The 21,061-nt window shown below is 43.3% G+C and overlaps 3 protein-coding genes across 3 annotated transcripts; all 3 read right to left on the reverse strand.

The window, feature by feature from the left end:
• Positions 1–6,227: 6,227 nt before the first annotated feature.
• Positions 6,228–7,820, reverse strand: LOC124780074 (protein IWS1 homolog). Its single transcript, XM_047253754.1, has 3 exons — positions 7,666–7,820; positions 6,652–7,590; positions 6,228–6,603 (listed from the first exon to the last, which is right to left on the reverse strand). Exons 1-3 carry the CDS (start codon positions 7,818–7,820, stop codon positions 6,228–6,230), a joined length of 1,470 nt encoding a protein of 489 aa, XP_047109710.1.
• A 45-nt stretch (positions 7,821–7,865) lies between these two features.
• LOC124780091 lies at positions 7,866–8,366 on the reverse strand. Its single transcript, XM_047253755.1, has one exon. The coding sequence runs from the start codon at positions 8,364–8,366 to the stop codon at positions 7,866–7,868; it is 501 nt and encodes a 166-aa protein (XP_047109711.1).
• A 45-nt stretch (positions 8,367–8,411) lies between these two features.
• On the reverse strand, positions 8,412–14,129 carry LOC124780107. Its single transcript, XM_047253756.1, has 3 exons — positions 12,624–14,129; positions 10,449–12,578; positions 8,412–10,394 (listed from the first exon to the last, which is right to left on the reverse strand). Exons 1-3 carry the CDS (start codon positions 14,127–14,129, stop codon positions 8,412–8,414), a joined length of 5,619 nt encoding a protein of 1,872 aa, XP_047109712.1.
• Positions 14,130–21,061: the final 6,932 nt, after the last annotated feature.

Consider the following 21,061-nt stretch of genomic DNA (forward strand, 5'->3'; position numbering starts at 1 on the left):
GCTCATCATCTATATCCAACTTCCCATTAGAGCGCTCATCAGCCCATTCTCTAATAGTTTCTACTGAGTCTGCCGGTGGCTCATCATCTATATCCAACTTCCCATTAGAGTGCTCATCAGCCCATTCTCTAATAGTTTCTACTGAGTCTGCTGGTGGCTCATCATCTATATCCAACTTCCCATTAGAAGCGTTCATCAGCCGATTCTCTAATAGTTTCTACTGAGTCTGCCGGTGGCTCATCATCTATATCCAACTTCCCATTAGAGCGCTCATCAGCCCATTCTCTAATAGTTTCTACTGAGTCTGCCGGTGTCTCATCATCTATATCCAACTTCCCATTAGAGCGCTCATCATCCCATTCTCTAATAGTTTCTACTGAGTCTGCCGGTGGCTCATCATCTATATCCAACTTCCCATTAGAGTGCTCATCAGCCCATTCTCTAATAGCTTCTACTAAGTCTGGTGGTGGCTCATTATCTATATCCAAATTCCCATTAGAGCGCTCATTAGCCCATTCTCTAATAGTTTCTAATGAGGCTGCTGGTGGCTCATCATCTATATCCAACTTCCCATTAGAGCGCTCATCAGCCCATTCTCTAATAGATTCTACTGAGTCTGCCATTGGCTCATCATCTATATCCAACTTCCCATTAGAGCGCTCATCAGCCCATTCTCTAATAGTTTCTACTGAGTCTGCTGGTGGCTCATCATCTACAACCAACTTCCCATTAGAGCGCTCTTCAGCCCATTCTCTAATAGTTTCTACTGAATCTGCTGGTGGCTCATCATCTATATCCAACTTCCCATTCGAGCGCTCATCAGCCCATTCTCTAATAGTTTCTACTGAGTTTGCCAGTGGCTCATCATCTATATCCAACTTCCCATTAGAGCGCTCATGAGCCCACTCTCTAATTGTCTCTACTGAGTCTGCTGGTGGCTCATCATCTATATCCATCTTCCCATTAGAGCGCTCATCAGCCCATTCTCTAATAGTTTCTACTGAGTCTGCCGGTGGCTCATCATCTATATCCAAATTCCCATTAGAGCGCTCATCAGCCCATTCTCTAATAGTTTCTACTGAGTCTGCCGGTGGCTCATCATCTGTATCCAACTTCCCATTAGAGCGCTCATCAGCCCATTCTCTAATAGTTTCTACTGAGTCTGCTGGTGGCTCATCATCTATATCCAACTTCCCATTAGAGCGCTCATCAGCCCATTCTCTAATAGTTTCTACTGAGTCTGCCAGTGGCTCATTATCTATATCCAACTTCCCATTAGAGCGCTCATCAGTCCATTCTCTAATAGTTTCTACTGAGTCTGCTGGTGGCTCATCATCTATATCCAACTTCCCATTAGAACGCTCATCAGCCCATTCTCTAATAGTTTCTACTGAGTCTGCCGGTGGCTCATCCTCTATATCCAACTTCCCATTAGAGCGCTCATCAGCCCATTCTCTAATAGTTTCTACTGAGTCTGCTGGTGGCTCACCATCTATATCCAACTTCCCATTAGAGCGCTCATCAGCCCATTCTCTATTAGTTTCTACTGAGTCTGCCGGTGGCTCATCATCTATATCCAACTTCACATTAGAGCGCTCATCATCCCATTCTCTAATAGATTCTACTGAGTCTGCCGGTGGCTCATCATCTATATCCAACTTCCCATTAGAGCGCTCATCAGCCCATTCTCTAATAGTTTCTACTGAGTCTGCCGATGGCTCATCTTTTATATCCAACTTCCCATTAGAGCGCTCATCAGCCTATTCTCTAATAGTTTCTACTGAGTCTGCTGGTGGCTCATCATCTATATCCAACTTCCCATTAGAGCGCTCATCAGCCCATTCTCTAATAGTTTCTACTGAGTATGCCGGTGACTCATCATCTATATCCAACTTCCCATTAGAGCGCTCATCAGCCCATTCTCTAATAGTTTCTACTGAGTCTGCCGGTGTCTCATCATCTATATCCAACTTCCCATTAGAGCGCTCATCAGCCCATTCTCTAATAGTTTCTAGTGAGTCTGCCGGTGGCTCATCATCTATATCCAACTTCCCATTAGAGTGCTCATCAGCCCATTCTCTAATAATTTCTACTAAGTCTGGTGGTGGCTCATCATCTATATCCAACTTCCCATTAGAGCGCTCATCAGCCCATTCCCTAATAGTTTCTATTGAGGCTGCTGGTGGCTCATCATCTATATCCAGCTTCCCATTAGAGCGCTCATCAGCCCATTCTCTAATAGTTTCTACTGAGTTTGCCAGTGGCTCATCATCTATAACCAACTTCCCATTAGAGCGCTCATCAGCCCACTCTCTAATAGTTTCTACTGAGTCTGCTGGTGGCTCATCATCTATATCCAACTTCCCATTAGAGCGCTCATCAGCCCATTCTCTAATAGTTTCTACTGAGTCTGCCGGTGGCTCATCATCTATATCCAACTTCCCATTAGAGCGCTCATCAGCCCATTCTCTAATAGTTTCTACTGAGTCTGCCGGTTGCTCATCATGTATATCCATCTTCCCATTAGAGCGCTCATCAGCCCATTCTCTAATAGTCACTACTTAGCCTGCCTGTGGCTCATCATCTATATCCAACTTCCCATTAGAGCGCTCATCAGCCCATTCTCTAATAGTTTCTACTGAGTCTGCCGGTGGCTCATCATCTATATCCAACTTCCCATTAGAGCGCTCATCAGCCCATTCTCTAATAGTTTCTACTGAGTCTGCCGGTGGCTCTTCATCTATATCCAACTTACCATTAGAGCGCTGATCAGCCCATTCTCTAATAGTTTCTACTGAGTCCGCCGGTGGCTCATCATCTATATCCAACTTCCCATTAGAGCGCTCATCAGTCCATTCTCTTATAGTTTCTACTGAGTCTGCTGGTGGCTCATCATCTATATCCAACTTCCCATTAGAGCGCTCATCAGCCCATTCTCTAATAGCTTCTATTGAGTCTGCCGGTGGCTCATCATCTATATCCAACTTCCCATTAGAGCGCTCATCAGCGCATTCTCTAATAGTTTCTACTGAGTCTGCCGTTGGCTCATCATCTATATCCAACTTCCCATTAGAGCGCTCATCAGCCCGTTCTCTAATAGTTTCTACTGAGTCTGCCAGTGGTTCATCATCTATATTTAACTTCCCATTAGAGCGCTCATCAGCCCATTCTCTAATAGTTTCTACTGAGTCTGCCAGTGGCTCATCATCTATATCCAACTTCCCATTAGAACGCTCATCAGCCCATTCTCTAATAGTTTCTATTGAGTCTGCCGGTGGCTCATCATCTATATCCAACTTCCCATTAGAGCGCTCATCAGCGCATTCTCTAATAGTTTCTACTGAGTCTGCCGGTGGCTCATCATCTATATCCAACTTCCCATTAGAGTGCTCATCAGCCCATTCTCTAATAGATTCTACTGAGTCTGCCGGTGGCTCATCATCTATATCCAACTTCCCATTAGAGCGCTCATCAGCCCATTCTCTAATTGTTTCTACTGAGTCTGCCGGTGGCTCATCTTTTATGGCCAACTTCCCATTAGAGCGCTCATCAGCCCATTCTCTAATAGTTTCTACTGAGTCTGCTGGTGGCTCATCATCTATATCCAACTTCCCATTAGAGCGCTCATCAGCATATTCTCTAATAGTTTCTACTGTGTCTGCCGGTGGCTCATCATTTATATCCAACTTCCCATTAGAGCGCTCATCAGCCCATTCTCTAATAGTTTCTACTGAGTCTGCCGGTGGCTCATCATCTATATCCAACTTCCCATTAGAGCGCTCATCAGCCCATTCTCTAATAGTTTCTACTGAGTCTGCTGGTGGCTCATCATCTATAACCAACTTCCCATTAGAGCGCTCATCAGCCCATTCTCTAATAGTTTCTACTGAGTTTGCCGGTGGCTCATCATCTATATCCAACTTCCAATTAGAGCGCTCATCAGCCCACTCTCTAATAGTTTCTACTGAGTTTGCCGGTGGCTCATCATCTATATCCAACTTCCCATTAGAGCGCTCATCAGCCCATTTTCTAATAGTTTCTACTGAGTGTGCCGGTGGCTCATCATCTATATCCAACTTCCCATTAGAGCGCTCATCAGCCCATTCTCTAGTAGTTTCTACTGAGTCTGCTGGTGGCTTATCATCTATATCCAACTTCCCATTAGAGTGCCCATCAGCCCATTCTCTAATAGTTTCTACTGAGAATGCTGGTGGCTCATCATCTATATCCAACTTTCCATTAGAGTGCTCATCAGCCCATTCTCTAATAGTTTCTACTGAGTCTGCCCGTGGCTCATCATGTATATCCAACTTCCCATTACAGAGCTCATCAGCCCATTCTCTAATAGTTTCTAATGAGTCTGCCGGTGTCTCATCATCTATATCCAACTTCCCATTAGAGCGCTCATCATCCCATTCTCTAATAGTTTCTACTGAGTCTGCCGGTGGCTCATCATCTATATCCAACTTCCCATTAGAGTGCTCATCAGCCCATTCTGTAATAGTTTCTACTAAGTCTGGTGGTTTCTCATCATCTATATCCAACTTCCCATTAGAGAGCTCATCAGCCCATTCTCTAATAGTTTCTACTGAGTCTGCTGGTGGCTCATCATCTACAACCAACTTCCCATTAGAGCGCTCATCAGCCCATTCTCTAATAGTTTCTACTGAATTTGCCAGTGGCTCATCATCTATATCCAACTTCCCATTAGAGCGCTCATCAGCCCACTCTCTAATAGTTTCTAATGAGTCTGCTGGTGGCTCATCATCTATATCCATCTTCCCATTAGAGCGCTCATCAGCCCATTCTCTAATAGTTTCTACTGAGTCTGCCGGTGGCTCATCATCCATATCCAAATTCCCATTAGAGCGCTCATCAGCCCATTCTCTAATAGTTTCTACTGAGTCTGCCGGTGGCTCATCATCTGTATCCAACTTCCCATTAGAGCGCTCATCAGCCCATTCTCTAATAGTTTCTACTGAGTCTGCTGGTGGCTCATCATCTATATCCAACTTCCCATTAGAGAGCTCATCAGCCCATTCTCTAATAGTTTCTACTGAGTCTGCCAGTGGCTCATTATCTATATCCAACTTCCCATTAGAGCGCTCATCAGTCCATTCTCTAATAGTTTCTACTGAGTCTGCTGGTGGCTCATCATCTATATCCAACTTCCCATTAGAGCGCTCATCAGCCCATTCTCTAATAGTTTCTACTGAGTCTGCCGGTGGCTCATCATCTATATCCAACTTCACATTAGAGCGGTCATCATCCCATTCTCTAATAGATTCTACTGAGTCTGCCGGTGGCTCATCATCTATATCCAACTTCCCATTAGAGCGCTCATCAGCCCATTCTCTAATAGCTTCTACTGAGTCTGCCGGTGGCTCATCTTTTATATCCAACTTCCCATTAGAGCGCTCATCAGCCTATACTCTAATAGTTTCTACTGAGTCTGCTGGTGGCTCATCATCTATATCCAACTTCCCATTAGAGCGCTCATCAGCCCATTCTATAATAGTTTCTACTGAGTCTGCCGGTGACTCATCATCTATATCCAACTTCCCATTAGAGCGCTCATCAGCCCATTCTCTAATAGTTTCTACTGAGTCTGCCGGTGTCTCATCATCTATATCCAACTTCCCATTAGAGCGCTCATCAGCCCATTCTCTAATAGTTTCTAGTGAGTCTGCCGGTGGCTCATCATCTATATCCAACTTCCCATTAGAGTGCTCATCAGCCCATTCTCTAATAGTTTCTACTAAGTCTGGTGGTGGCTCATCATCTAAATCCAACTTCCCATTAGAGCGCTCATCAGCCCATTCCCTAATAGTTTCTATTGAGGCTGCTGGTGGCTCATCATCTATATCCAACTTCCCATTAGAGCGCTCATCAGCCCATTCTCTAATAGTTTCTACTGAGTTTGCCAGTGGCTCATCATCTATATCCAACTTCCCATTAGAGCGCTCATCAGCCCACTCTCTAATAGTTTCTACTGAGTCTGCTGGTGGCTCATCATCTATATCCAACTTCCCATTAGAGCGCTCATCAGCCCATTCTCTAATAGTTTCTACTGAGTCTGCCGGTGGCTCATCATCTATATCCAAATTCCCATTAGAGCGCTCATCAGCCCATTCTCTAATAGTTTCTACTGAGTCTGCCGGTGGCTCATCATGTATATCCATCTTCCCAATAGAGCGCTCATCAGCCCATTCTCTAATAGTCTCTACTTAGCCTGCCTGTGGCTCATCATCTATATCCAACTTCCCATTAGAGCGCTCATCAGCCCATTCTCTAATAGTTTCTACTGAGTCTGCCGGTGGCTCATCATCTATATCCAACTTCCCATTAGAGCGCTCATCAGCCCATTCTCTAATAGTTTCTACTGAGTCTGCCGGTGGCTCATCATCTATATCCAACTTCCCATTAGAGCGTTCTTCAGCCCATTCTGTAATAGTTTCTACTGAGTCTGCCGGTGGCTCATCATCTATATCCAACTTCACATTAGAGCGCTCATCAGCCCTTTCTCTAATAGATTCTACTGAGACTGCCGGTGGCTCATCATCTATATCCAACTTCCCATTAGAGCGCTCATCAGCCCATTCTCTAATAGTTTCTGCTTAGTCTGCCGGTGGCTCATCATCTATATCCAACTTCCCATTAGAGCGCTCATCAGCCCATTCTCTAATAGTTTCTACTGAGTCTGCTGGTGGCTCATCATCTATATCCAACTTCCCATTAGAGCGCTCATCAGCCGATTCTCTAATAGTTTCTACTGAGTCTGCCGGTGGCTCATCATCTATATCCAACTTCCCATTACAGCGCTCATCAGCCCATTCTCTAATAGTTTCTACTGAGTCTGCCGGTGTCTCATCATCTATATCCAACTTCCCATTAGAACGCTCATCATCCCATTCTCTAATAGTTTCTACTGAGTCTGCCGGTGGCTCATCATCTATATCCAACTTCCCATTAGAGTGCTCATCAGCCCATTCTCTAATAGTTTCTACTAAGTCTGGTGGTGGCTCATTATCTATATCCAACCTCCCATTGGAGCGCTCATCAGCCCATTCTCTAATAGTTTCTAATGAGGCTGCTGGTGGCTCATCATCTATATCCAACTTCCCATTAGAGCGCTCATCAGCCCATTCTCTAATAGATTCTACTGAGTCTGCCATTGGCTCATCATCTATATCCGACTTCCCATTAGAGCGCTCATCAGCCCATTCTCTAATAGTTTCTACTGAGTCTGCTGGTGGCTCATCATCCAAAACCAACTTCCCATTAGAGCGCTCATCAGCCCATTCTCTAATAGTTTCTACTGAATCTGCTGGTGGCTCATCATCCATATCCAAATTCCCATTAGAGCGCTCATCAGCCCATTCTCTAATAGTTTCTACTGAGTCTGCCGGTGACTCATCATCTATATCCAACTTCCCATTAGAGCGCTCATCAGCCCATTCTCTAATAGTTTCTACTGAGTCTGCCGGTGTCTTGTCATCTATACCCAACTTCCCGTTAGAGCGCTCATCAGCCCATTCTCTAATAGTTTCTAGTGAGTCTGCCGGTGGCTCATCACCTATATCCAACTTCCTATTAGAGTGCTCATCAGCCCATTCTCAAATAATTTCTACTAAGTCTGGTGGTGGCTCATCATCTATATCCAACTTCCCATTAGAGCGCTCATCAGCCCATTCTCTAATAGTTTCTACTGAGTCTGCCGGTGGCTCATCATCTATATCCAACTTCCAATTAGAGCGCTCATCAGCCCATTCTCTAATAGTTTCTACTGAGTCTGCCGGTGGCTCATCATGTATATCCATCTTCCCATTAGAGCGCTCATCAGCCCATTCTCTAATAGTCTCTACTTAGCCTGCCTGTGGCTCATCATCTATATCCAACTTCCCATTAGAGCGCTCATCAGCCCATTCTCTAATAGTTTCTACTGAGTCTGCCGGTGGCTCATCATCTATATCCAACTTCCCATTAGAGCGCTCATCAGCCCATTCTCTAATAGTTTCTACTGAGTCTGCCGGTGGCTCTTCATCTATATCCAACTTACCATTAGAGCGCTGATCAGCCCATTCTCTAATAGTTTCTACTGAGTCCGCCGGTGGCTCATCATCTATATCCAACTTCCCATTAGAGCGCTCATCAGTCCATTCTCTAATAGTCTCTACTGAGTCTGCTGGTGGCTCATCATCTATATCCAACTTCCCATTAGAGCGCTCATCAGCCCATTCTCTAATAGTTTCTACTGAGTCTGCCGGTGGCTCATCATCTATATCCAACTTCCAATTAGAGCGCTCATCAGCCCATTCTCTAATAGTTTCTACTGAGTCTGCCGGTGGCTCATCATGTATATCCATCTTCCCATTAGAGCGCTCATCAGCCCATTCTCTAATAGTCTCTACTTAGCCTGCCTGTGGCTCATCATCTATATCCAACTTCCCATTAGAGCGCTCATCAGCCCATTCTCTAATAGTTTCTACTGAGTCTGCCGGTGGCTCATCATCTATATCCAACTTCCCATTAGAGCGCTCATCAGCCCATTCTCTAATAGTTTCTACTGAGTCTGCCGGTGGCTCTTCATCTATATCCAACTTACCATTAGAGCGCTGATCAGCCCATTCTCTAATAGTTTCTACTGAGTCCGCCGGTGGCTCATCATCTATATCCAACTTCCCATTAGAGCGCTCATCAGTCCATTCTCTAATAGTTTCTACTGAGTCTGCTGGTGGCTCATCATCTATATCCAACTTCCCATTAGAACGCTCATCAGCCCATTCTCTAATAGTTTCTATTGAGTCTGCCGGTGGCTCATCATCTATATCCAACTTCCCATTAGAGCGCTCATCAGCGCATTCTCTAATAGTTTCTACTGAGTCTGCCGGTGGCTCATCATCTATATCCAACTTCCCATTAGAGCACTCATCAGCCCGTTCTCTAATAGTTTCTACTGAGTCTGCCAGTGGTTCATCATCTATATTTAACTTCCAATTAGAGCGCTCATCAGCCCATTCTCTAATAGTTTCTACTGAGTCTGCCAGTGGCTCATCATCTATATCCAACTTCCCATTAGAACGCTCATCAGCCCATTCTCTAATAGTTTCTATTGAGTCTGCCGGTGGCTCATCATCTATATCCAACTTCCCATTAGAGCGCTCATCAGCACATTCTCTAATAGTTTCTACTGAGTCTGCCGGTGGCTCATCATCTATATCCAACTTCCCATTAGAGCGCTCATCAGCCCATTCTCTAATAGATTCTACTGAGTCTGCCGGTGGCTCATCATCTATATCCAACTTCCCATTAGAGCGCTCATCAGCCCATTCTCTAATAGTTTCTACTGAGTCTGCCGGTGGCTCATCTTTTATATCCAACTTCCCATTAGAGCGCTCATCAGCCCATTCTCTAATAGTTTCTACTGAGTCTGCTGGTGGCTCATCATCTATATCCAACTTCCCATTAGAGCGCTCATCAGCATATTCTCTAATAGTTTCTACTGTGTCTGCCGGTGGCTCATCATTTATATCCAACTTCCCATTAGAGCGCTCATCAGCCCATTCTCTAATAGTTTCTACTGAGTCTGCCGGTGGCTCATCATCTATATTCAACTTCCCATTAGAGCGCTCATCAGCCCATTCTCTAATAGTTTCTACTGAGTCTGCTGGTGGCTCATCATCTATAACCAACTTCCCATTAGAGCGCTCATCAGCCCATTCTCTAATAGTTTCTACTGAGTTTGCCGGTGGCTCATCATCTATATCCAACTTCCCATTAGAGCGCTCATCAGCCCACTCTCTAATAGTTTCTACTGAGTTTGCCGGTGGCTCATCATCTATATCCAACTTCCCATTAGAGCGCTCATCAGCCCATTTTCTAATAGTTTCTACTGAGTGTGCCGGTGGCTCATCATCTATATCCAACTTCCCATTAGAGCGCTCATCAGCCCATTCTCTAGTAGTTTCTACTGAGTCTGCTGGTGGCTTATCATCTATATCCAACTTCCCATTAGAGTGCCCATCAGCCCATTCTCTAATAGTTTCTACTGAGTCTGCTGGTGGCTCATCATCTATATCCAACTTCCCATTAGAGTGCTCATCAGCCCATTCTCTAATAGTTTCTACTGAGTCTGCCCGTGGCTCATCATCTATATCCAACTTCCCATTACAGAGCTCATCAGCCCATTCTCTAATAGTTTCTACTGAGTCTGCCAGTGGCTTATCATCTATATCCAACTTCCCATTAGAGCGCTCATCAGCCCATGCTCTAATAGTTTCTACTGAGTCTGCTGGTGGCTCATTATCTATATCCAACTTCCTATTAGAGCGTTCATCAGCCCATTCTCTAATAGTTTCTACTGAGTCTGCCGGTGGCTCATCATCTATATCCAACTTCCCATTAGAGCGCTCATCAGCCCATTCTCTAATAGTCTCTACTTAGCCTGCCTGTGGCTCATCATCTATATCCAACTTCCCATTAGGGCGCTCATCAGCCCATTCTCTAATAGTTTCTACTGAGTCTGCCGGTGGCTCATCATCTATATCCAACTTCCCATTAGAGCGCTCATCAGCCCATTCTCTAATAGTTTCTACTGAGTCTGCCGGTGGCTCTTCATCTATATCCAACTTACCATTAGAGCGCTGATCAGCCCATTCTCTAATAGTTTCTACTGAGTCCGCCGGTGGCTCATCATCTATATCCAACTTCCCATTAGAGCGCTCATCAGTCCATTCTCTAATAGTTTCTACTGAGTCTGCTGGTGGCTCATCATCTATATCCAACTTCCCATTAGAACGCTCATCAGCCCATTCTCTAATAGTTTCTATTGAGTCTGCCGGTGGCTCATCATCTATATCCAACTTCCCATTAGAGCGGTCATCAGCGCATTCTCTAATAGTTTCTACTGAGTCTGCCGGTGGCTCATCATCTATATCCAACTTCCCATTAGAGCGCTCATCAGCCCGTTCTCTAATAGTTTCTACTGAGTCTGCCAGTGGTTCATCATCTATATTTAACTTCCCATTAGAGCGCTCATCAGCCCATTCTCTAATAGTTTCTACTGAGTCTGCCAGTGGCTCATCATCTATATCCAACTTCCCATTAGAACGCTCATCAGCCCATTCTCTAATAGTTTCTATTGAGTCTGCCGGTGGCTCATCATCTATATCCAACTTCCCATTAGAGCGCTCATCAGCGCATTCTCTAATAGTTTCTACTGAGTCTGCCGGTGGCTCATCATCTATATCCAACTTCCCATTAGAGCGCTCATCAGCCCATTCTCTAACAGATTCTACTGAGTCTGCCGGTGGCTCATCATCTATATCCAACTTCCCATTAGAGCGCTCATCAGCCCATTCTCTAATAGTTTCTACTGAGTCTGCCGGTGGCTCATCTTTTATATCCAACTTCCCATTAGAGCGCTCATCAGCCCATTCTCTAATAGTTTCTACTGAGTCTGCTGGTGGCTCATCATCTATATCCAACTTCCCATTAGAGCGCTCATCAGCATATTCTCTAATAGTTTCTACTGTGTCTGCCGGTGGCTCATCATTTATATCCAACTTCCCATTAGAGCGCTCATCAGCCCATTCTCTAATAGTTTCTACTGAGTCTGCCGGTGGCTCATCATCTATATTCAACTTCCCATTAGAGCGCTCATCAGCCCATTCTCTAATAGTTTCTACTGAGTCTGCTGGTGGCTCATCATCTATAACCAACTTCCCATTAGAGCGCTCATCAGCCCATTCTCTAATAGTTTCTACTGAGTTTGCCGGTGGCTCATCATCTATATCCAACTTCCCATTAGAGCGCTCATCAGCCCACTCTCTAATAGTTTCTACTGAGTTTGCCGGTGGCTCATCATCTATATCCAACTTCCCATTAGAGCGCTCATCAGCCCATTTTCTAATAGTTTCTACTGAGTGTGCCGGTGGCTCATCATCTATATCCAACTTCCCATTAGAGCGCTCATCAGCCCATTCTCTAGTAGTTTCTACTGAGTCTGCTGGTGGCTTATCATCTATATCCAACTTCCCATTAGAGTGCCCATCAGCCCATTCTCTAATAGTTTCTACTGAGTCTGCTGGTGGCTCATCATCTATATCCAACTTCCCATTAGAGTGCTCATCAGCCCATTCTCTAATAGTTTCTACTGAGTCTGCCCGTGGCTCATCATCTATATCCAACTTCCCATTACAGAGCTCATCAGCCCATTCTCTAATAGTTTCTACTGAGTCTGCCGGTGGCTTATCATCTATATCCAACTTCCCATTAGAGCGCTCATCAGCCCATGCTCTAATAGTTTCTACTGAGTCTGCTGGTGGCTCATTATCTATATCCAACTTCCTATTAGAGCGTTCATCAGCCCATTCTCTAATAGTTTCTACTGAGTCTTCCGGTGGCTCATCATCTATATCCAACTTCCCATTAGAGCGCTCATTAGCCCATTCTCTAATAGTTTCTACTGAGTCTGCTGGTGGTTCATCAACTATATCCAACTTCCCATTAGAGCACTCATCAGCCCATTCTCTAATAGTTTCTACTGAGTCTGCCGGTGGCTCATCATCTATATCCAACTTCCCATTAGAGCGCTCATCAGCTCATTCTCTAATAGTTTCTACTGAGTCTGCCGGTGACTCATCATCTGTATCCAACTTCCCATTAGAGCGCTCATCAGCCCATTCTCCAATAGTTTCTACTGAGTCTGCCTGTGGCTTATCATCCAAATCCAACTTCCCATTAGAGCGCTCATCAGCCCATTCTCTAATAGTTTCTACTGAGTCTGCCGGTGGCTCATCATCTATATCCAACTTCCCATTAGAGCGCTCATCAGCCCATTCTCTAATAGTTTCTACTGAGTCTGCTGGTGGCTCATCATCTATATCCAACTTCCCATTAGAGCGCTCATCAGCCCATTCTCTAATAGTCTCTACTGAGTCTGCTGGTGGCTCATCATCTATATCCAACTTCCCATTAGAGCGCTCATCAGCCCATTCTCTAATAGTTTCTACTGAGTCTGCCGGTGGCTCATCATCTATATCCAACTTCCCATTAGAGCGCTCATCAGTCCATTCTCTAATAGATTCTACTGAGTCTGCTGGTGGCTCATCATCTATATCCAACTTCCCATTAGAGCGCTCATCAGCCCATTCTCTATTAGTTTCTACTGAGTCTTGTGGTGGCTCATCATCTATATCCAACTTCCCATTAGAGCGCACATCAGCCCATTCTCTAATACTTTCTACTGAGTCTGCTGGTGGCTCATCATCTATATCCAACTTCCCATTAGAGCGCTCATCAGTCCTTTCTCTAATAGTTTCTACTGAGTCTGCTGGTGGCTCATCATCTATATCCAACTTCCCATTAGAGCGCTCATCAGTCCATTCTCTAATAGTTTCTCCTGAGTCTGCTGGTGGCTCATCATCTATAACCAACTTCCCATTAGAGCGCTCATCAGCCCATTCTCTAATAACTTCTACTGAGTCTGCTGGTGGCTCATCATCTATATCCAACTTCCCATTAGAGCGCTCATCAGCCCATTCTCTAATAGTTTCTACTGAGTCTGCTGGTGGCTCATCATCTATATCCAACTTCCCATTAGAGCGCTCATCAGCCCATTCTCTAATAGTTTCCACTGAGTCTGCCGGTGGCTCATCATCTATATCCAACTTACCATTAGAGCGCTCATCTCTAATAGTTTCTACTGAGTCTGCTGGTGGCTCATCATCTATATCCAACTTCCCATTAGAGCGCTCATCAGCCCATTCTCTAATAGTTTCTACTGAGTCTGCTGGTGGCTCGTCATCTATATCCAACTTCGCATTAGAGCGCTCATCAGCCCATTCTCTAATAGTTTCTACTGAGTCTGCCGGTGGCTCATCATCTATATCCAACTTCCCATTAGAGCGCTCATCAGCCCATTCTCTAATAGTTTCTACTGAGTCTGCCGGTGGCTCATCATCTAAATCCAACTTCCCATTAGAGCGCTCATCAGCCCATTCTCTAATAGTTTCTACTGAGTCTGCCGGTGGCTCATCATCTATATCCAACTTACCATTAGAGCGCTCATCAGCCCATTCTCTAATAGTTTCTACTGAGTCTGCCGGTGGCTCATCATCTATATCCATCTTCCCATTAGAGCGCTCATCAGCCCATTCTCTAATAGTTTATACAGAGTCTGCCGGTGGCTCATCATCTATATCCAACTTCCCATTAGAGCGCTCATCAGTCCATTCTTTAATAGTTTCTACTGAGTCTGCTGGTGGCTCATCATCTATATCCAACTTCCCATTAGAGCGCTCATCAGCCCATTCTCTAATAGTTTCTACTGAGTCTGCCGGTGGCTCATCATCTATATCCAACTTCCCATTAGAGCGGTGATCAGCCCATTCTCTAATAGTTTCTACTAAGTCTGGTGGTGGCTCATCATCTATATCCATCTTCCCATTAGAGCGCTCATCAGCCCATTCTCTAATAGTTTCTACTGAGTCTGCTGGTGGCTCATCATCTATATCCAACTTCCCATTAGAGCGCTCATCAGCCCATTCTCTAATAGTTTCTACTGATTCTGCTGGTGGCTCATCATCTATATCCGACTTCCCATTAGAACGCTCATCAGCCCATTCTCTAATAGTTTCTACTGAGTCTGCTGGTGGCTCATCATCTATATCCAACTTCCCATTAGGGCGCTCATCAGCCCATTCTCTAATAGTTTCTACTGAGTTTGCCGGTGGCTCTATTAGTTTCTACTGAGGCTGCTGGTGGCCCATCATCTATATCCAACTTCCCATTAGAGCGCTCATCAGCCCATTCTCTAATAGTTTCTACTGAGTCTGCCGGTGGCTCATCATCTATAACCAACTTCCCATTAGAGCGCTCATCAGCCCATTCTCTAATAGTTTCTACTGAGTCTGCTGGTGGCTCATCATCTATATCCAACTTCCCATTAGGGCGCTCATCAGCCCATTCTCTAATAGTTTCTACTGAGTTTGCCGGTGGCTCATCATCTATATCCAACTTCCCATTAGAGCACTCATCAGCCCATTCTCTAATAGTTACTACTGAGTCTTCTGGTGGCTCATCATCTATACCCAACTTCTCATTAGAGCACTCATCAGGCCATTCTGTAAAAAATACCACTGAGGCTGCTGGTGGTCTAGCACGTATCTCTAACTGCGTATCGGGCGCCTGAGATATGGATTCTGCAGTATTCTCGGCTTCTGATGCTGGTGGCACGGCAATTGTCTCGAGCTGATTTGTTTCCTCATCTAGTCTTCTTCTGCCAGCGGGATGGTATTGGCGAGTCCACTCCTTTTTTCAGAATACAGAAAGCTCGGTAAGAGACATGGAACACAAAATCATATATGTGTATTTAATATATATTACGAGAATAATTCTGTAACTATCACTTTGTTGCCTTTAACTGTAAGGTAGAAGGAGAACAGTTCTAAAAATAATTGATGTCTCATTATTAATGTTCGTTTGGTGCAGCCGTAATATGCGGGACCTTTATGTGTGTACTTATTTGAGTTTAATGTTTCAGTACGAATTTTTCAGTTGCGTGTGTGTTCAGGTAAGAATGGAGATGACGGCATACGCGATGTAAGATATAATTCCGAATTACGTGTATATTCAATACCGTTTATCCCAGCAGTTTAAGATGTGTCCACTTTTTATGTAATGGTCATGTATACGTTCAAGTTACGGTTATGTAGGCAGGTTCAGTATATTAAACTATTGACCCTCAAAAAGGGTTCCACGATGTAAAATAGTGGAAAATGTTTCAGTTTCTCAGGAAAATTCAGGGCTCTACCTAGTCTTTCGCCCATACTATTCAGTCTGCCCATCAGCGAAATGATGACGAAAGTAAATGAAAGGATCAGGAGTGGGTTTAAATTCAGGATGGAAGGATATCAGTGATAAGATTCAGTGGTGGCACTGCTGTCCTCAGTAAAAGTGAAGGGAAATGTTATGATGATATGCACAACGTTACACTAGGCTGTTATATTGAATCAGAAACAGTGTTGCACAAAGTAGCAATTTTACGAGAGACGGTTCCTGAATATAGTATGGCGTTATGCTTAATTTCTTCTTTTGATGAGCTCAGTGCTAGAGCTATTTGAAAAACTAACTAAATTTCTTAACATTGTTTAGAATCTAGTCACACAGCCTGCCCATATTTTTGTTTGTAAGCTATTGGTAACCTCGAGTGGTGTGATTACTTCTATTTACTTCATTTTGTGAGAAGTTTCCATGGATGTGTTATGGGTGTGCTAATGAAGAAAGTATTTTTCGCTACACTGGGTGATATAATTGATCAGTGATTGTCAGATCAGAGCAATTTGTGATCCTGTTATTGTGGGAGGTGGGTTTTTGAACAGTACTGCGTATTCAAGGATCACACAGGTGATGTTTTTGCCTGCAGCACGTTTAGCAGTGAATGTGATGTTTTTATGTGGTCCAATGAACGATTTTCATTTGGTCTTTTCAGCCAGAAGACCGTTTTGATGCATCTGATCACAGTTGTCAATACTCAACAGCTAGCTTCTTCATTTGTGTACAACCACTGCAAGGTACACCTATTTGAGCCACCTCACTGTCGTGACGCTTTGGAATCAAAGTGACGATTGCTTGATACCTCAGGAAGTGTCCCGTTAAAAAAATACTTCTTTTAATAAGTTGTGCCATAAATCACTTTTCTGTCCAATTCGTTTCAGTACCTCCTCAGCAATTATCGAATGTATCCAGTTGTGTAAGGCAGGTAAAAAATGAGCTGACAAAACATATCCCCTGTTTCATTACTGCTTCGGGATGCAGAGTATTAGTCATTTGCGAGAGTCAGTTTAAGATATGTACTGTATGCCACTCACCAGATAATCACGTAAGAGCCCAGTGCACTCTCCAGCTGCCGCCTGGGAATGCAGATGTTCGACCCACTGCATCTGTACAAAAAGGAAAAAATAATATTGTAGTTAACTTATGTACCCACAGGAACACTACAGACTAGATCGATAGCTGAAACACATTTAACAGCAACACAAAATAGACTGGAATGTGCTACAGAATCGATCCTGTTGTAGAACCAATTAAATTAGAAGTGAGGAGGACCCTAGTGTGATGACTGACTTTTCTAGTGGACACAGCTTATTGAGTATGAGTACTCCAAGGCTAGTAAATACAGATGTAGGAATAAATAATCGACATGAAGGTAATTCACCGGTCATATGACACAGTTAAATAGAGAGCTGTGAACAGTTAAAGAAAGCGGCCATCAGCAATAATCCAAAACTCAGTCGATGCAAGTATCTTGGTGTTAGTGGGTACAGTGTCGCAATCTCCCACATAGCAATGAAAAAGTAGAGACAAGATCAATAGCGAAGAAAACAGGAAAAGCGACGCTTGGAAATTACCACATTCAGAACGAAGGATGGACAGCCTTATAGGTAAATATGTTGTTGTGGTCTTCAGTCCTGAGACTGGTTTGATGCAGCTCTCCATGCTACTCTATCCTGTGCAAGCTTCTTCATCTCCCAGTACCTACTGCAGCCTACATCCTTCTGAATCTGCTTAGTGTATTCATCTCTTGGTCTCCCTCTACGATTTTTACCCTCCACGCTGCCCTCCAGTACTAAATTGGTGATCGCTTGATACCTCAGAACATGTCCTACCAACCGATCCCATCTTCTAGTCAAGTTGTACCACAGACTCCTCTTCTCCCCAATTCTATTCAGTACCTCCTCATTAGTTATGTGATCTACCCATCTAATCTTTAGCTTTCTTCTATAGCACCACATTTCGAAAGCTTCTATTCTCTTCTTGTCCAAACTATTTATCGTCCATGTTTCACTTCCATACATGGCTACACTCCATACAAATACTTTCAGAAACGACTTCCTGACACTTAAATCTGTACTTGATATCAACAAATTTCTCTTCTTCAGAAACGATTTCCTTGTCATTACCAGTCTACATTTTATATCCTCTCTACTTCAACCATGGTCAGTTATTTTTCTCCCCAAATAGCAAACTTCTTTACTACTTTAAGCATCTCATTTCCTAATCTAATTCCCTCAGCATCACCCGACTTAATTCGACTACATTCCATTATCCTCGTTTAGCTTTTGTTGATGTTCATCTAAATTTTCGGAAGTGAGTGACGTCCGTTAGTGAGCACATGGTGTGTGTATCTATGTGTGTGCTACTGGTGTGGTATACGTCGTCAGGAAATGAAGTGGGGCTCACCTTCGGAGCTTTGGTGACCTGCTCCAACTCGACCAGCCGTCGATGCCCCTGCATCGTCTTCCTTCGGCCGAAACAAGGACAGCACGCCGTCCAGTACCTCCTCCAACCCATCTGCAGCAGAGAAGAGCCTGTTCTACAAGCTGCCGAATGGTTTACGGTATAGTAATTGCTGCATTGTGTTGCACAGTAGGATCTCTCCTGTTGTCACCATACTGTGAAATAGATGGAGTGTTCAGCACCGCAAAAACCAATTTGTGGCAATATCGAGTAGTTGCGAAAGAAGGCAAAGTTTTCAAATAGAGAAATAGTCAGTTTTAGCAGTTTTTAAACGGCTCTGGTATTGTCACATAGAAACCACAGTCAAGTTCTGAAGTTAGGTTGGTCAATGAAGTACTATATTTAGACCTGAAATCACGTTGATTACTGAAACCAGCTCGCAGCCAGAACAGAACTGTCTTCCTGAACAAAGATTGCAGATATCGACACTGACGGAGAAAAATTGCAACTCCAAAAAATAATTAACGTAGAATATTGAAATTTAGGGAATACATTTACCTAGGTAACATATTTAAGTACTCAGTATTGAAAGATCTCAGGGTAAATTTAAGTGCAAGGTGGCCATCGCAAATGTGAAATTCTGATACATTAATAATCGGTGTAACCGTCAGAATGTTGAATGCAAGGATGCAATGGTGCGTGCGTTGTGCTCCACAGGTGCCGGATGGCTGTTTGTTTGACAGAATTCAGTGCCTATTGCACTTGTTCGGACAACACAGGGACAGTTAATGCTGGTTACAGATGACGTCCCATTGCGACGTAACGCGCTCTTTCGCACATCGACGGCGGTTATGCAACATGAATTGTCCACCTACGTCGAAACTGCTGCAGGTCTGCACACGTAACTCCTGACTGAAGCTACTTAAGGGGGGTAGGGTAGGACGTCAAACGGGCCGACTTGGAGCAGGAGAGGCATCACAGGACATTTTAATTTCTCCTGTCTATACTTTTACAAATAAATTCATAAAACTTTGTCAACATCACCAGGAAGGATTCAAGATTCACACTCGTTGCAGTGGAAGATCGAAAACATAAGAAAATAATTTTTTTTACGTGTGAAATTTCATCATTCTTTCACTTACTAATGGCTGCATTTGTTGTTATAGGTACACTTTTCTTCATAAGTTAGAGAGATTCTTCGATTAATTTTGCACAGCATACAAACCATACTTACAGGTGTATGAAACTCTAGAATTTATTTAATTTATGAAAAAACGAATGAGCTGTTATATTTTAAACTTCGTGTTTAGAAAAAACACAAATTTTCTAGTTAATTACCTCAATTTTTACCACAGTTTTTAATAGATTTGTAAAACTCTAGAGTTTCGTACACGTGTGAGTATGGTTTGCATGCTGTGCAAAATTCATCGAAGAATCTCTCTTACTTATGAAGAAAAGTGTACCTATAGCAACAAATGCTGCCATTAGTAAGTGAAAAAAAAGATGAAATTTTACATGTAAAAAAATTTATTTTGTTATGTTTTCGAACTTCCACTGCTGTGAGTGTGAATTTTGAATCCTTCCTGGTCATGCTGACAAAGTTTTATGAATTTATTTGTAAAAGTATAGACAGTGGAAATTAAAATGTCCTGCTTCTCCTGCTCTAAGTCGGCCCGTTTGATGTCCTACCCCCCTTAAGAGATCTCAGAAAAGCAGTGTTCAAGAAACTGAGATTTCATAACTATACGTCGAAGGCCGCTATAAGTACAAAAAGCTGAAGATAGTCTTATGAACTCTAAAGAATAAATCGGAAATGGGTTGCTGTTCAAATTTCTAAGTTCAATGGTCCTTTTAAACTTACATTAAAATTTTTTTATTGCCATTAAGCAAGATCATCAGCCCACATATCTTCAAATCATTTAAGTTCCTGTTCATAGTCCTCGTCACACTCAAACAGCCAGAACTTCTCCTATTCAATTCCGAAATCATTTACGAGAGTAACTCAGTCAATAAACTGCTATTTACTTTTGCACTCGGCATTCAGTGGTTATCTTTAAATAAAGTTTTTGCTCGCCATAAATACTCAGTAAAAAAAAAATTTACTTAGTACCGCCACGCTTTTAGTTCAAAGTTTACACACGCGTTTTTCTCCAGAACAAATTATCTCTTGACTCTTAAAATTTCACAAATAGTTAATGGCAAACACCAGCTACCTTTATCACTGTACCGAAACGCGGAAGTCACAATATCACTTCATTTTACACATAGTGCGTTCGGACACTTTCAGCATAACCAGCTCCTTCGAAAATTAGTCCACCACTCCCTTCTTCTCTCTGCTTCTACAAGCCCCTCTATCTTATGCGTTAGGTGGCAAACCGTCTCACTTCTTATTGGCTGTACAGAATTACGGACAATCAGAACTGACTTTCAGGGCGTGGCTCGCGTCAAAATCTAGCAAGAACCAACCACTGCTCACAGCTTATTGTCATCATTAAAATAAGCAACTCAAAACTCTCTTGATAGACAAATGAAATGAAATAAACTTTAAGCTGTACTTAATGTCTGGAATTTAACTATATAATCGCGAACGTTCTGGCTGTCTCTTACAAAGTCAAACATGCTTGGACATCCGTCATCCACTAGAAGGGAACCACTGGTGGATTCGTTACCACGATACAAAGCTGGAACACTTGCAAGTTCCTATAGAGAATTACAAACTGAAAATTTAATACTGGCGAATGTCCCACATACACTCACACAAGTACTCTCTTTCACACTCACCCTAACACAAAACATAAATATCTATTTGAAATTCTTAAAG

This window comes from Schistocerca piceifrons, chromosome 1, assembly GCF_021461385.2.
Source record: "Schistocerca piceifrons isolate TAMUIC-IGC-003096 chromosome 1, iqSchPice1.1, whole genome shotgun sequence".
In the NCBI taxonomy this organism is placed as follows: Eukaryota; Metazoa; Arthropoda; class Insecta; order Orthoptera; family Acrididae; genus Schistocerca; species Schistocerca piceifrons.

Coding starts and splice junctions, on each gene's coding strand:
- LOC124780091 (XM_047253755.1), bottom strand. CDS start 8,366: ATGGATATACATGATGAGCCACCGGCAGACTCAGTAGAAACTATTAGA.
- LOC124780074 (XM_047253754.1), bottom strand. CDS start 7,820: ATGGATATACATGATGAGCCACCGGCAGACTCAGTAGAAACTATTAGA. Junction 7,591..7,665: donor GATGAGCGCTCTAATGGGAA/GTTGGATATAGA, acceptor GCACTCTAATAG/GAAGTTGGATATAGGTGATG. Junction 6,604..6,651: donor GATGAGCGCTCTAATGGGAA/GTTGGATATAGA, acceptor AGAAACTATTAG/AGAATGGGCTGATGAGCGCT.
- LOC124780107 (XM_047253756.1), bottom strand. CDS start 14,129: ATGGATATAGATGATGAGCCACCGGCAGACTCAGTAGAAACTATTAGA. Junction 12,579..12,623: donor ATGAGTCACCGGCAGACTCA/GTAGAAACTATT, acceptor TCTAATGGGAAG/TTGGATATAGATGATGAGCC. Junction 10,395..10,448: donor ATATAGATGATGAGCCACAG/GCAGGCTAAGTA, acceptor TCTAATGGGAAG/TTGGATATAGATGATGAGCC.